This window comes from Trichomycterus rosablanca, chromosome 6, assembly GCF_030014385.1.
Source record: "Trichomycterus rosablanca isolate fTriRos1 chromosome 6, fTriRos1.hap1, whole genome shotgun sequence".
Lineage (NCBI taxonomy): Eukaryota > Metazoa > Chordata > Actinopteri > Siluriformes > Trichomycteridae > Trichomycterus > Trichomycterus rosablanca.
Genome location: NC_085993.1, coordinates 34,675,821 through 34,692,686, shown reverse-complemented (window position 1 = coordinate 34,692,686; position 16,866 = coordinate 34,675,821). Strand labels below are relative to the sequence as shown.

At 41.5% G+C, this 16,866-nt stretch overlaps 1 protein-coding gene across 2 annotated transcripts; it reads right to left on the bottom strand.

The window, feature by feature from the left end:
* Positions 1-270: 270 nt before the first annotated feature.
* Positions 271-15,562, bottom strand: itm2ba (integral membrane protein 2Ba). 2 transcript variants are annotated; one of them, XM_062997743.1, is made up of 6 exons: positions 15,371-15,562; positions 6,510-6,641; positions 3,446-3,661; positions 2,797-2,907; positions 2,521-2,671; positions 271-1,231 (listed from the first exon to the last, which is right to left on the bottom strand). In XM_062997743.1, exons 1-6 carry the CDS (start codon positions 15,455-15,457, stop codon positions 1,143-1,145), a joined length of 786 nt encoding a protein of 261 aa, XP_062853813.1. In that variant the 5' UTR covers positions 15,458-15,562; the 3' UTR covers positions 271-1,142. The 2 variants fall into 2 exon arrangements, with proteins under 2 accessions (XP_062853813.1, XP_062853814.1); XM_062997744.1 differs by having other exon boundaries at positions 3,446-3,649.
* Positions 15,563-16,866: the final 1,304 nt, after the last annotated feature.

Sequence of the window (16,866 nt, the reverse complement as noted above, 5' to 3'; positions counted from 1 at the left end):
CCAGGTCTGGTGTTTTTACCGCTGCGCCACCTGAGCGGCTGTAGATGGTTACTCTTAACGTACCTGTGGGCAAGTGAATTTGTGTTTTCCTGTGATGAACTGCCCCCCTGGTGCAGGACCAGACCCACCATGATAAACCAACCAACCAGGATAAAGTTCTTGGTAAAAAATAAATGTTGCCACCAATTTTGGTGACAATAAAATATTGTAATGCTGTGTCTATTGAAAAAGTAGCAAAATGATTTAAAACCTGGCAAAAAACACGCACAATGAAGAAGTGGTCAAAGTTTTATTGTGTTAACAGAGAGACTGTGACTGGCAGCCGCACAGAGCAGCGCACATCAAGGTAACAGTGAATCTGTTTTATGCACATTATCAACACAGAGTTAAAATAACATCTGTTCTAAAAAACGTGAACTCTTAATTTACATCTTATTTCTTATTAACTGAGAAACTGAAATAAGGAAATTCTGATGTGTTACTTCTCTAAATCTAGTTTGGTTAAGTCTAGATAAAAATTCCCTGTATATTACTTGTATTAATGCGAGTATATGAGGAAAGTTACAGGAGTGGATGAATAGAGCAGATAACGCCGTTAAAAGAACTAACCTAACATTTATCTAATACAAAAAATCTGTTTTCATATGTGTGTTCTTGTATTTTATTAATTACTATATATAGAGATTTATTTCCTACACATTTGCAGGATACACACGTTCCAGTGTACATTACAATGAACTGATGTGACAAATCTTCACAGTCGGTCTTTAATAAAGACAAGTGATTTTAACTAAATGTTCAAACTCATTTCAGAATCACTCCTTTAGTCTTCAACCCTGCTACCAAAATGTATCTGCTTTCCAAAAGAACTAAACCTAATGAAATCGATCATCCCTTATGTACAAAATGCCAAATATCAAATTGCTTGTTCAGTTGGAAAGGATGAGAAGCTTCTTAATCTACAGTTACTCTTTTACACAGGTCCCATCCTCTTTCCATCTCCATCGTCGTGCTGTACAGACAAAAAAACACAGAAAGCAGAAGCACCGAGCACAGGAAACAGGAAAAACTTTAGTAAAAAAACAGACAGGGCAAGAGTAAGGGATCTTCCTGCTCTCCAGTGGAACTGGACAATCTCCACTCTACTGCTCGCAGATCAGCGTCTCCACCACAAACTCGTTCTCAAAGTGGCGGATTTTGTGGCAGTCAAGGGCTTCACGCTTCTGGATGCCTGTGAAGAAAAGAAGAAGTAAGCAGCCGCTGTTTTTTGTTAATCACATTTTGACTGATTTACAGAGAAGTACAATTACAGAACCCCTGGACTGTACACTCAATATGGATGTCAGCTTATTATCTAAAACTTAATCCCAGCAAGACAGAGTTGTTACTTATTCCTTCAATCTCAAACCCAAGACCTAGTCATCTGTCTTGATGACTCACAGATCAGACCATCTGATAACGTAATAAACCTTGGTGCTGTCCTGGATAACCAGCTGACCTTCTCTCCTCATGTAGCCAACATGACATGACCGGTTCCTCCTCTACATCAGGAAGATTCGTCCATTTCTCTCCATGGAAGCCACTCAGATTCTTGTCCAGTCACTTAGCAGGTGCTCCTATGTCCACTATTAAACCTTTGCAACTCATCCAAAATGCAGCTGCTCGTCTGGTCTTTTCCAACCTAAACACTGCCACATCACCCCACTGCTGCGTTCTCTTCACTGGCTTCCTGTAGCTGCACGCATTCAGTTTAAAACACTGATGCTCGCCTACAAAGCCAAAATGGACCAGCCCCAAGCTACCCTCGAGGTCTAATAAAACCCCACTCTGAACCATGCAACCTTCGAGCCACTAGTCTCGCTCGACTTGATCTTCCAACCAGAACTCGAGGAAGACAAGCATCAAGGCTCTTCTCTGTACTGGCACCCAAGTGGTGGAACGAGTTTCCCTTGTCTGTCCGAAGATCTGGGTCTCTTGCTGTCTTCAAAAGACGATAAAAAACCCACCTCTTTACTAAGCACTTAAGCTGACGTACTTACTAATGCTCTTATTTATTTCTTTCATTAAAAAAATTGGTTCTAACAGGGTTTCAGCAGATTTGTATCCTTGGACTGTTGTCTACTTAAACTAGAGTATGTAATGTTCACTATGGAAGCACTTCTGTAAGTCACTCTGGATAGTCTGCTAAATGCCGAAAATGTAAATGTACACTACATATAAGGGTTTTTCAAACTTTTCAAGGGACCCACATTTTGTCCATGACTTTAACCATGACCCAGGCAACACAAACAATGCATCAAAACAAAACAAAATATACTTAATTAAAGCCTTCACATGGGGGCGTACGTGGACAAGTTCTTTTCGTGTTTTTGTGCCTTTTTAAATTCGTTCATTCATGTATTATAATTCACTTTTGCAACCCAGTGCCATTTTCTGTGGTCAGGTGCATCTTTTTTTGCTTAAATTATTCATAAGATGTTGCAATATGAACTGAGCAGACATCGTTCTGTCCGTTCTTACCCAGTATGTTCTCTCTGCGCTGTAGTCTGTAAGTTTCTCTGTCTTTGCACATGTTGTAGATGAAATAGCCCAGCTGCTCCAAATGTTCCACCTTCTCGGTCACAATCATCTGCTCATGCACCAGGTACGACTGTGGCAGGTAGGTGCCAGCCTACACACACACACACACAGACACACTTACTTATGAACAAGGAATGTTCCCATATTCCCCCTTGTGTGTTTTAACCCTGGCAACCCATCAAAAAAGAAAGTATGAATCTCTGCTGCCACATTTACCTGAAGGTTTGCAACCAGGTCAGCAAAGTTCTTGGGGCGCATGACGATGGAGGTGTTCAGAGGAATGACGTAACACTTATTCAGACTAAGATCCAGATAGGCAGTCACACGCTGGGATAAGACATAAAAGAAGGCAAACATGAGGAAGGAAATTGTGGGTATTTTAATATCACATGCCAATTTTCTTTACAAACAATGTACAATAAGCTATTTATTTATTTATTATGATTTTAATGTCATGTTTTACACACTTTGGTTACATTCATGACAGGACAGGTAGTTACTCGTTACACAGGATTCATCAGTTCACAGGTTTAATGGCAAACAGTCATGGACAATTTAGTATCTCCAATTCACCTCACTTGCATGTCTTTGTACTGTGGGAGGAAACCAGAGCTCCTGGAGAAAACCCACACAGACACAAGGAGAACATGCAAACTTCACACAGAAAGGACCCGGACTGGTTCACCTGGGAATCAAACCCAGGACCTTTTTGACGTACCTGTGAGGCAAAAGTGCTACTGATTGAGCCACCGTGCTGCCCTACTGTGAGATTACTGTGAGTAATATTGCACTGAACTGTACTTTACATCTTTTTTTGTGTTTGTGGCTACCTGTGAGCGTGATTGTGAGTTGTGTGTGCACTTACACGAAGGAAGTCGTGCACAATGTCAGCAGGGTCACTGTCGCTGAATTCGGGCACGGGTACACTGATGAGCTCCACTTCATCCTCCTCCAGGATCCGGATGCGTTCATCTAGGCGCTTCAGCATCGAGGGCTGCTCTTCCTCGCTGTCCCTAATCATGTACTCCTCCTCACGGTAGTGCACGCCGCAGAAATACGTGTGCTCCTCCTGTGGAACAAGCTGTAACTACCAAGCTTAGTATTTTCAGTTCCCTCCCCACCCCCCTCACCAGTATCTGTCTATCTGTCCATCCATCCATCCATCCATCCATCCATCCATGCCGTGTTTACTCTTGTGAGTTATATTCACGGCAGGAAAGGTTTATGTGGGTGCTTGTATCCGTTACGTAGTCTCTGATATTATATGTATATTCCTAATTTAGTAATTGTAATGAAGTTCAAAAGCTTTTCTGTTCTTCCAAGGTTAAAAATGTCTTTCATTGTCCCGCCCCCCCTTACCAGTAACACTATCACTAAGAGTGCAAAGTGGAGAACATCAGTACAACACCGGAGAATAAGTAAGCGCAACCTCAAGTCTGTCTTACAGTACAAATCCTCCTTTGAAGCAAGTTGCGACTGCATGACAAACTGTTTAAGCTGAACTAGCAAACACTAGCTGAAATTCGATTTGCTTAGAGCGAATAGCAGGGAGCTCTAGTTTAACCTGTTTAAACAGGCGTAGCAGCTAGTAAAAAGATGGTTTGTAAAGTGCCCTGGCAGTTATGTTTTCGGTTGATGTTCTAAATGTGTGATTTTACTCCATTTATTGGTTAATTCCAATAATATCTTCTTTATGCCTTTTCTCCCCCCTTTTTTTCTCTCCCTTTTAGCACATCATGCTTCCTCTCCACCAATGCCGATCCTCGCTCCGATTGAGGAGAACGAAGCTAACCCACGCCCCCTCCGACACGTGGGCAGCATGCCGTATGCATCTTATCACCTACACTTTGATGAGTGCAGTGCAGCTCAGCACTGTGTACGGAGAGACCCTGAGAGCACTCTTTTCTCATCTCTGTCCAGGCGCCATCAATCAGCCAGCAGAGGTCGTAATTGCATTAGTTATGAGAGAGAGAAACCCCATCCGGCTTAATCCCACCCATATCTGAACAACAGGCCGATCGTTGTTCATGTAGCCTAGCCGGCAGGCAGAGCTGAGATTGGACACGATGTATTCGAGATCCCAGCTCTGGTTCCAGCGTGTGTTTTTACCGTTTCGCCACCTGAGCAGCTCTATCTTAGAATATCTTCTAAAGATATCAACTCTAAATGTTAGGAATGAGTCATTATATAAACATTATATAGTTGTATGCCAGTGTTTGGCCAATAATAGCCAAGAACCACATTTTAAAGGGGAAAGAAAACGAAAACGAAACATCTTTTGCAGACATCAAATAAAATAAATAAATAAATGTTCTGCAATTGTTAATGTTGTCACTTTATGTTTAAATAATTTTTTTTTAAATTGAGTCTCTAGGCCTTATTTGACTCATTAGGACTCGTCAAAAGATCTTGTCAGATGAACACTATTGTAGTGCAAAACAGGTTCCCTGTCTTCAAATCTTGTGCAAACACCTAACAACCACAGACACCTCTAAGCAGCTGACTTAAAAAATACAGTAAAAGGCCAAATCTGCATGACCACAAACACTAGAACTGCTGCAAAGCAGAAGCTCCAGATAACAGGAAGGTTTAGTCGACAAAACTAAAACTGGCGATGGTGGTGACAAAAGACTGTTCTTCTGTGCAGTTTTGCTTGCCCAAATATGACCTCTATGGAAGAATTATCGAAAGGAAACCATACTTGCAACCTAATCAAAAAAGTCAAGATCTAAAGTAAAAAGTGGTAAAAACACACACTAGCACATCAGAGATAGGATTTCGAATACATCGTATCGAATCTCAGGCAGGGCTGAGCGGCCACATGAACAACGATTGGCCTGTTGTTCATATAGGGGTGGGGTATTAAGCCGGATAGGGACTCCTCGTAACTGATGCGCTACGACCTCTGCTGGCTGATTGATGGCACCTGAACAGAGGCGGGGAAACAGTGCGGATCATGGTGTGTCTCTCCGTACACAAGGCTGTTTCGCATATATGCACTCGCCTAGTGTGGGTGAAAAATGCATACGGATGCTGCCCACGTGTCGGAGGGGGCGTGGGTTAGCTTCGTTCACCTCAAATCAGAACTGGGTCGGCATTAGTGGAGAGGAAGCGTGACGCAATTGGGCAAAAGTCGGGAGAAAAAGGGGAGAAAATGCATAAAAACATAAAATAAAACCTTTTGGTTAAGCTTTTGGTTATGTGGCAGCCGGTGGCACAGGAAACACTGCTGGGTAGATGGAAGAACTGGTTTCACAAAATATCAGCAAATTCGCTGAGATTCTGAGCTCTCGAGTTCGAATCTCGGCTCTGCTACCGGTCAGCTGGGCGCCCTCTAGCAGGTACAATTGGCTAATGTCTGCAGCAGACAAAATTGGCCTCCAGTCTGCTGGGGGAAAAGACTAGACTAATAAAGGGGTGGGGTTATCAACACTGTGTAAGGACCTTGGTTGCCCAGGGCGCCTTTACAGAATTGGAGGAGTGCAGGGTTTGTAGTGCAAATCCACTAAAGTATAGGAGACTAAGAAGGGATTGGTGGACTGCGCACACATCGGAGGGAGTGTGTGTCACTCCCTTCTTGGATGCCGTTGGGGTCCCCAGTAGCGGATTGGCTATGCTAATTTGGAAGGATTGGGGGAAAATGCATAAAACGTTTGATAGTCTACTGTCTATTTATGTCTCTAGTCTTTACATATGGTATACCTTTTTGATTATTTTTTTTATTACATTTAAAACACATGCACCAAGAGAAATTTGTTGTATACCTGGTATTTGGCAAACAAATAAAGATTCTGATTTTTAATATTATTATTGTGAACAATGACATGCCTACTTAAAGCTCAATAACCAAATGCAAAGCTAAAAGCAAGCCAGTTGGCTGGACCAGTTAAAATCCTGTACTTGTGTGTCTTTAAAGTGCTTTTTCTCACCTCCAGGATGTTATGTCTGTACAGGTAAGCTCCACCCACCACCACACCAGACAGCATAAGAGCAAGACCCAGACACATGCACCAGTACCAGGCCCGTGACTGCTGCCTCACCCGCACAATCTCCTCCACATCCTGAACACACAGAAGGACACACAGTAAGTCATTGGTGCTGATATGCTGACAGTGGTTGATGATTTGACAGGTCAGTGTAAGTGAATACTCCAGCATTATAATTATAATGTAAACTCTATTCACAGTACAAACACATGTGTAAGAATGCAAAAGCTCATGATTATAAACCTAAGAGGAGATAAAAAAAAAAAAAAGATATATTTACAAAACATAACAATGTAAATTCAAGTATTAAGTTGTATAGGATACCAAATCTGTTATTATGTAATTTTATCTAACTTTCTAATTCTAAAAATTTCGGTAAAGTATTCATAGACGATTAGACTAACACAATTATACTCGTAATGCCTAACTGCTTTCCTCAGTGCTTTAGGGTTTCATTACATGCACTGAGACCCTGTAGCGTCAAAGTGCCTCACGTTTACTGGTTAAGCTGCAATATAGAATAGAATAGAATAGAATGCCTTTATTGTCATTGCACAGTGCACAACGAAATTTTTTGAGCATCTCCTTGACGGTACATGTATGTACACACAGACATATATATACACATGTATTTACAAAATAAACATATACACATCTAGATACAGAAATAAACGTGTGGTTTTAAGAACTTTCCAGAAAAGAAAAGAAGAAGAAGGTTATTGCACGGTCTCTATAAATTGCACATTATTTCCTAGGATGTAAAGTTTGATAGTTTAGTGTTTTTATGGCGGAGGGGTAAAAGCTTTTCAGGAGTCTGGAAGTACGGGCCTTGATACTCCTATAGCGCCTACCAGAGGGCAACAAGGAGAACAGGTTGCAACAAGGGTGAAATGAGTCCTTTATGATGTTTGTGGCCCGACGCAGGCATCGGGTTTTGTAAATGTTCTCTAGTGAAGGCAGCTCAGTGTTGATGGTTCTCTGAGCTGATTTGATTACCCTCTGAAGAGCCTTCTTGTCAGCCTCAGAGCAGCTGGCATACCACACCAGAATGCCATGGGTGAGTATGCTTTCCACCGTGCTGCGATAGAAGGACACCAGTAGCTGCTTGGACAGGTTGGCCTTTCTTAGTGTCCTTAAAAAGTAGAGCCGCTTCTGTGCTTTTTTCACTAGAGAGGTGGTGTTGGTGGTCCATGTGAGGTCCTGGGAGATGTGTGTGCCTAGGAATTTGAAATGAGACACTCTCTCTACTGTGTTTCCTCCGATGTCTAAGGGTGTAGGTTCCTCTCTCTGTCTCCTGAAGCTGATGACCATTTCTTTTGTTTTAGAGGTGTTGAGTGCCAGGTTGTTAATGGAGCACCATTCAAACAGTTTGAGGACTTCTTCCCTGTAGGCAGACTCATCTCCATTCTGTATTAATCCAATTACAGTGGTGTCATCTGCAAACTTGATGATTGAGTTTGTGCTGTGGGTTGGTGTACAGTCATGGGTGTAGAGGGAGTAAAGAAGAGGGCTCAGCACACAGCCCTGTGGAACTCCAGTACTCAGTGTCAGAACAGGGGAGAGATGGGCCCCCATCCTAACAGACTGTGGGCGGTTTGTTAAAAAGTCCTCAATCCACCTGCATGTGTGCTGGCTGACACCCAGGTTTAGCAGCTTGGATACCAGTCTGCTGGGAATAACTGTATTAAACGCAGAGCTGAAATCCACGAACAGCATCCTCACATATGTTCCCTGATGTTCCAGGTGAGTCAGTGCCACGTGGAGAGCAGTGTTGATGGCGTCTTCTGTTGACCTGTTGCCTTTGTAGGCAAACTGATGTTGGTCCAGGGTGGGCGGGAGTGAAGACTGTATGTGCTTCAGAACCAGTTTTTCAAAGCACTTCATCACCGTGGAGGTGAGAGCCACCGGTCTGAAGTCGTTCAGGCTGTTGATTGTGGCTTTCTTTGGAAGAGGCACAATGGTGGCAGACTTGAAACATTTAGGGACAGTGCAGTGGGACAGAGAGAGGTTGAAGATGTTTTTGAACACCTCTGCCAGTTGATATGCACAGTCCTTAAGTACCCTCCCTGAAATTCCGTCTGGGCCGGTCGCTTTCCTGGGGTTCACACTGCGGAGCACTCTCCTGACATCCTCTGTACTCACAGTAAGTGCTAGGCTGTCAGCAGTTTGCAGTGGTGCTGTCCTGTTCTCTGCTTCCTCCACTGCAACCCCCTCAAAGCGTGCAAAGAAATAATTCAGTTCCTCCACTAGTGAGTCACTGCTACTGGTGATTGTGTTTTTATTGCCTTTGTAGTTTGTGAGGTGGTGGATGCCTTCCCATGCATGCCGGGGGTTGCCATCACTGAAATGGCCCTCAATCTTCAGCCTGTACGCTGCTTTTGCGTCTTTGATGGCTCTCTTCAGGTTGGACCTGGCAGTGCTGTAAAGTTCGCCATTTCCCGACCTGAAGGCTGTGTTGCGGTCCCTCAGTCGGCACTTAACCTCCCTGGTCATCCATGGCTTGTTGTTTGGAAAGCATCTGATGCGCTTGTCAACAGTGACATTATCCACACAAGACTGTATGTAAAACAGGACAGTGGATGTATATTCCTCTATGTTTTCTTGTGCAAATAGGTCCCAGTGAGTGCGCTCAAAACAGTCCTGGAGTTGAATGGAAGCTCCTTCTGGCCAGATCTTGATGGTTTTCACAGAAGGCTCTGTTCTGCTGATGATGGGTCTGTATGCAGGTGTGAGAAAGAGTGATAGGTGATCAGACGTGCTTAGGTGGGGGAGGGTGGAGACTTTATATCCCTCCTTGATGTTACTGTAAACATGGTCCAATGTATTTCTGCCCCTGGTGGCGCATGTCACATATTGGTAGAATTTGGGAAGGACAGTTTTCAAATTAGCTTGATTGAAGTCTCCTGCTATGATGAAAATTCCTTCAGGGTGAGCAGACTGCAGTGTGTTGATCGTTGTAAGCAGTGTACTTAATGCTATCTTGGTGTTAGCACTTGGAGGAATATACACAGCAATGACAATGACGATGGTGAACTCTCGCGGCAGATATGAGACGGTTCTAGCAATCCTACGGCAATTCAGTTAGCAATCAGTTAGACAAAATGTCTAAGATGTTGAATTCAGAAGCAGCTAAAAACACTACCTAGGAAACCGAGTTTGGAAAACTCCCAACAATTCTGTGGACGCAGAAGGAGGTGTGTCAAAACACAGATGAGTATTTTCGTATTTGAGACAGAACATGAAGCCTTGCACCATCACTGGATGTTTTAGGTTCACATTTAACCAAGGTAGGCTGTGCTGTGTATTGTAGCTTCCATTTATTCTATCATTTAATGTGTGAGTGTTATTTAATGACTATTTATACAGAATAAAGTGGGAACAACAGTAACAAAAACTATACAATTCTTCAATCAGAATTCAGGCTGCATCTATTCCAATACTGTATCAATGCCAATACTGGCTCTCAGATAAGATTCCTTATTAGTCAAGGGAACACCAGTTCCATGATCTCACTTCTGTAACACACACTTTCTATTTTCCGTTGTAATGAGGATGGGGCTCAGTTTAGCAAATATTTAAAACTCCCCGCATAATGACATTCCATTGTTTACCTGTTTAAAATGATCTGTAGAAACAACCTTGGATTGTATATTCCGTGTACGCTGCCTAAAAATCTATCTAATATTTTTTAAATGATATAACAACGAGTAGTCATGTGATCAGTTATGTCCACTCCCTTCATTCTTTTCCGATGCAAATTGGTTTTAGTCGTGATTGAGGCTGATTAAACATAATAGAACTAGCTGCTTAGTAAGACAGAGGTGATAAAGGCAGGAGTAAATACTGGTGTGGGCTGATTTTTCCATGATAATAGTACATTGTTACAGTAGAACACTGTAAATGCTTCCTCTCCTTAAAGCTTCTTTCACCTATGAACAAAACTGACCTTGGGTTCAGACTGGGTTGGGTTAACTTCTATTATAATACTATTTTATTTTCACACAGTGACAAATGCATTGAAAAAGGAGTGTAGTACATTTGTACAAACAATGCATCAAATCAACCAACTCATTAAAAAAAAGGTGTTGTCATTTATTAGTGGCCAAAATGAGATTACACTGGAAGTGCAAAGTCTCTCACTGAACCTTAGTCATTAATGCTTGGCACTGAGTTCAGGTTTTATACTTTGTTTTGAGTATTTTTTATACACCAGCAAAACCTTGTTTCTTCACTGAATGGGTTAAAAAAGGGATGGGGCTCTCGTGTGGCACAGTGGTAAAATATGCTTGCCCACTAGTAATAAAATCTCAAGCTTGAATCTCAGTTCTGCTATCAGTCAGCAGGGTGCTTACACAGACACACGATTGGCTGTATGTCTGTAAGGGGCGGGACAATTGCTGAACAGGGCTCTGTTGGCTGATTGATGCCGTCTGCACAATGAGACGAGGACAGTGGTAGCCTAGTGGGTAGAGCTTTGGGCTATCAATCGAAAGGCTGAGAGTTCGAATCCGGGCTCTGCCATGCTGCCATTGTTGGGCCCTTGAGCAAGGCCCTTAACACTCTCAGCGCCAGGGATGCCGTACAATGGCTGACCCTGCGTTCTGACCCCAGCTTCCAAAAAACAAGCTGGGATATGCAAAAAAAAGAATTTCGTTGTACTGTACATCTGTATATGTATGTATGGCAAATAAATGCATTTTATCTATAATTGAGATCAGGGTTTGTGACTTTCCATGTGCAAAACAAATCCCCATATGAACTCAGACGCAGGTGAAAAGATGCGGTCGGAACTGCACACGTGTCGGAGGGGGCGTGTGACTGTTGCAACACCTTAGTCAGGAGTGGTCTGCAGCAGTAGACACGAATTATGATTGGGTAATTGGATACATGGCCATGTTGATAGCACAGCTGAGATTCAAACTTGAGTGCTCGAGTGGTGGGCTGTTAGACCACTCCGCCACCCAAGCACCCTCCACCATTAAACGCTTCCCTGTGATAGCTTCATTATAGATATGTTAGTTAGCTCTTCAACTGAGCAATACAGTCTTAAGTTTGGACACCACTTTTTCATATTTCATGGAAAAAAATGGAAGGAATACCCAATGGGTGCCAATCCATCGCAGGGCTTCAGCCACCACCCAGACTAAACCAATCATGTCTGAGTAGACCCCGGCAAATAAATAGAAATTGTAAACTAAAACTTCCTGAAAACTAGGAACTCAACATAAAATTTGACCAGCAATATCCATAAGACTGAACACACACATTTAATCTTTGTATTGAACACACACATCTTTCTATGTATGTGGGTGAGCACATGTTTGTGTGCATATCTGTGTGCACTCATGTGTGCACATGCACAGACAGGCACATCCGCACCTTTTGTACACCAATCTGCACATTTTCTTACATTTGCACTGTGGTTCACTTTATAATTTATATTTTATAGCTGTTACTTACAATCTATACCAGCCTTTAAACTGAAATAACACCTGCATATGTACCCTCAGGTCCTGTTGTTGTAGTGTGTTGTCTGAGTGTTGTGATTATACAGATACTTGTTTGTATAATGTGAATCTCTGTACTTGTACCTTCTGATTTATGTAACTTGCTACTGAGGCCTTAATTTCCTTCGGGATTAATAAAGTCTATCTATCTGTCTGTCTGTCTGTCTGTCTGTCTACCTATCTATCTAATCCATCCATCCATCTATCTACCCACCCACCCAATCCACCCATCCATCCATCCATCTACCCATCCATCCATCCATCTACCCATCCATCCATCCATCTACCCATCCATCCATCCATCTACCCACCCATCCATCCATCTACCCACCCACCCATCCATCTACCCATCCATCCATCCATCCACCTACCCACCCACCCACCTACCCACCCACCTACCCACCCACCTACCTACCTACCCACCTACCTACCCACCTACCTACCCATTCATCCATCCACTGATAAAAGCCTTTAAAATAAGTCCCTGGTTATTCTATTTACATAATCACTTAGTGATGCCTAGTTCTTCAAATTTATATTGAAACTCAAACATGAAAGAGGGACAGTTTCACTCTTTTTGTATTCATTTCCACCCAAACTCATCCTTTTCTGTTCCTAATTCAACACACACACACACACACACACACACACACACACACACACACACACACACACACACACAGAGATGACAGCTTAGCACCAACAGAGGCTGCCATTGTTTGACTGATCTGGGTTGGTATGAGGTTTTTCAAGGGGAAAAGAATCCTGGCTTTAAAGTATCAACTCAGATGCCTTTGATCACCTGTGTGACAGAACCAGGGGACAGTCTGCAAAAATCAGACCACACACAGTTCCCAGGACTTATCTGACTGCATACCATAGTGATAGCACACATAATCCCTTTAACATTTGATCCGTTCATGTGTGCCTAATGCAATTACCACAATGCTACTTTTAATTCATGGTGGACCAGATAAACAGCAACCTTGAGCATTTTATTGGTTCTCTTTTCATGTTTGGCCTCTCTACAAATAGAAAAACACTACAGGCTGTGGATCAGTAACACTAGATGCAGGACTGGCAGTTTAATGAATGATTCAGGGCATTTTAGCATGAACGCCAGACTCTCCCACATCTCACTGACTCATCGATAGCAGACGATCGGATTTCAGTGCTTTACACTCAACTCGCCTGAAACAGAAGGTGTGCAAGCCGGCTGTCTGGCACCCCGTAAAACTACGGCTGTTTGATTCCAGAAATTTTGGAGTCGACTCTAATTCTGATTTAGAGCTGGGAGTTGATAGTTTGCAGTTATTTAATAGAATCTCTGTGACATATCTAGGTATGAATAAGAATTTGGAGGAACATGAGAAAGCAGGGAGTGTTAATAGATGTAGATGTTACATGCATTGACATGGAAAAAAAGAAATCCTAAACAGGTATTTAATTGGGTTGAAATCAGATTACTGAGGGACACAGTACAAATATATTTTATACTGATTTGATTAACCCTTATACTCTGTCCATACTAGCATTGTCATCTAAAAGTGATCACTACCATCACAAAACATAATTTCTATCAAAATGTTTTATCATTTACATTTACACTTTCGGCATTTACCAGACGCTCTTCTCCGGAGCGACTTACAAAAGTGCTTCCATAGTGAACATTACCTACTCTAGTCTAAGAAGACAAATCTACCGAAAACCCTGTTACAACCAAAGGTTCTTTTAATGTAAGAAATAAATAAGAGCATTAGTAAGTACATGTCAGCTTAAGGGTGTAGTAAAGAGGTGGGTATTTAATCGTCTTCTGAAGACATCGATAGACTCAGATGTTCAGACAGACAAGGGAAGTTCGTTCCACCTCTTGGGTTCAAGTAAAGAGAAGAGCCTTGATGCGTGTCTTCCTCGAGTTCTAGGTGAAGGATCAAGTCAAGCGAGACTAGTGGCTCGAAGGTTGCTTGCTCTCTCTCTCTCTCTCTCTCATATATATATATATATATACACAGTGAGCAAACATTCAGACAGCGGACGGTGTTTTCCCGTGTTTTCTTTATATTGTGTAAAATTCAATATTAAAATGTCCCCAAAGAATGTGCAAAGGAAGTGCAGTGGTGAGAAAATGAACAAATCTATTACTATCTGTTGTTGTATAATTACTCCATGTCAGACAGAGGGGACAGTGAGTGAGAGAGAAGAAGGAATTTGCTGAGTAAAGTATTCTTTCTTTCATGCAATTACACCTACAAAATACAATACTGTTGAAATAAAGAAATATGAGAGTTATTGTTGTTTCTGGTAGATACATTTTATATAAAAAAAGAAAAGGAATGTATTACAGTGTAAGGTACTGCACACATACTGTACTGAAATGTGGTGTGTTTTATGTACAGTACAATACTACTGTGTATTGTTGTTTATTATTGTTTATTACAAGAATGTCTATTCTATAATTTAAGATTTAAGGGAAAAAATACTTGTATTTATAACAAAAAATAGCATTTAAGACATTAGAAAGGTTAGGTAAGGGGGTGGTTTGGGAGGTCTGGCACGAATTAATTCTGTTTACATTATTTCTTATGGGAAAAATAGGTTTAACTAATTAACATTTTGACTTAAGAACAGCCCTTCAGAACCAAATAAATTCGTAAGTCAAGGGTCCACTGTACTTGTCTGAACATTGTTAGTGTGTTCAATTAAGCGGAATCGGTTCAGAGTCGATTCGTTTTAGGGACTCACGGAAAACAGGAAGAGATTATTCCTGGGTTTAAACCTGCGATCTTTGTTACTTATTTCTCACCAAAAATAACGACTCGCAAGCAGCCAAAACAGACGAATAACAACAAAAACGCGCAATTATCCCTACTTTTAGTTCTAATGAATGTATTTATAAAAGAGATTAACCGGCCATCTCGCCTGCAAGATGTGTATTATCAAGTCAGCCATTTTCTGTACAGACTGAGCTTTGGTCACAGTCCAGCATCCATAAAAGCATCAAAACTGGTTTAAATGTGAACAAATCAGTGTATGTACTGTTTATATAAGCTAACGATTGCTGTAGTTATTCTGAGACAAATAAAGCAACTGGTTTAAAACAAATGCACTTTGTTTTAAAATCTGAATGTTAACAGAAACATATTTGCATTATATTTAATAAACTATAATAATAATGCATGTCTGAGCGTTGTGTCACTATCACTGCAGTTGTGTACGAACACGTTACAGGCTGGACTAGAACAGACAGACAGTGTCGGTTAGGTTAGAAACTGATCTGTTTGGCCTCAATAAACTCACCCCTTCTTGCGGGATTAACGCCTCATCCTTCTCTCCTTGCTTAAGCTCCTTCTGACCGAGAGCGCTGTTAAAAGCAAGTTTAACCATGGCTGGTTTACAAATAAAACTAAAAAACACGACTGTCTCCTCAAAGTTAAACTTGACTGAGTGTCACCAGCCGCCGTCTTTCTGTTTCTGTCTCGTTGTGACGCATTTACACTAAACACAGGTATAATACAGATCAGTCACCGCTAGAGGTCGCAGTGTTAACACAACATTATCCAACCTCACATGGATGTAAACACACACACACACACACACACACACACACACACACACAGAGGTCACTTTATTAGGAGCACCATATCAGTACTGCTTAGAGCAAGGGTGGGCAATTAAATTTTCGAAGGGGCCACATAAGAAACTGGGACTGTTGTGGAGGGCCGGACCTATAAAGTGAACTTAATTCTGCTCAATATTAATTTTATCTCTTTATTTACATTTTCAGCATTTAGCAGACACCTTTATCCAAAGTGACTTACAATAAAGTTACAGTATACAGTCTGAGCAATTGGGGGTTAAGGGCCAGCAGCAACGTGGCGGTGGTGGGGCTTGAACCAGCGACATTCTGGTTACTAGTCCAGTACCTTAAGCACTAGGCTACAACTGCCCACTCTTTATTAAAAGCAGTAAATTGTACAGTTCTAATAAGCTGTTAATGTTTAGATGTTATAATCAGAAAATTAGAAGTATGCAGAGTAAAAACATCAACATTATTTTACTATTTAAACAAACAAATGCAAAAAAAAAAAAAAAATGTGAACAAAATGGTTTTTAAACTTTACACTATTTTGTTTTGAGTCTAATTACCTCATTTGTTTTTCAGTCCTTTGTTATTGTTTAATATTATTTTTAAAATCACAGAGCTGGTCCTGACTGCTTCAGTTCTGGATGTGTTAAACTTTATAAAAAGTCTTTGTTGCTTGTGCAGTTTAGTTAGTGAAGCGTCAGGTGTGACGCTCCGCATCGTTCATGTTCTTGTATTTATTTCTCAGTTTAGTACCATAACAGCGATTTAAAGCCTAAATTGTGATCGTTAACCAGCTTTACATCTGACTTCAGTAAACAAATACTTCAGCAGTTCATGTCTTGTTAAAAACTCGACCGTCAATCACACTCAGTAAACTCGCACACACGTAAATCCAAACTTATAGATATTTAGACACAGCGCTCCCGTCAAAAACAATCCTGTTATATTGCATGTGTGATGTACCTCTGATTTTTAATTGCCGCGAACCTCATGCGGGCCGGTTGTGGCCCGCGGGCCGTACAATGGCCAGGTCTGGCTTAGAGTCTCCCAACCCTCTTTACTCAAAGTACAACCTTAGTTCTTTGTGGTACAGATATCACAAGATGTTGGAAACATTAATTTGAGATTTGAATCAATGTCAGCTTGGATTTAAGTAAGTAAGTAAGTAAATTTTATTTATAAAGCACTCTTAAAACAACTTACGTTG

Excerpts from the sequence above, each read along its gene's own strand:
- itm2ba (XM_062997743.1), bottom strand. The coding sequence starts at position 15,457 with ATGGTTAAACTTGCTTTTAACAGCGCTCTCGGTCAGAAGGAGCTTAAG. Across the intron at positions 6,642-15,370 it reads CGTTAATCCCGCAAGAAGGG|GATGTGGAGGAGATTGTGCG; the intron begins GTGAGTTTATTG and ends CTGTGTGTTCAG. Across the intron at positions 2,672-2,796 it reads ACCTGGTTGCAAACCTTCAG|GCTGGCACCTACCTGCCACA; the intron begins GTAAATGTGGCA and ends GTGTGTGTGTAG.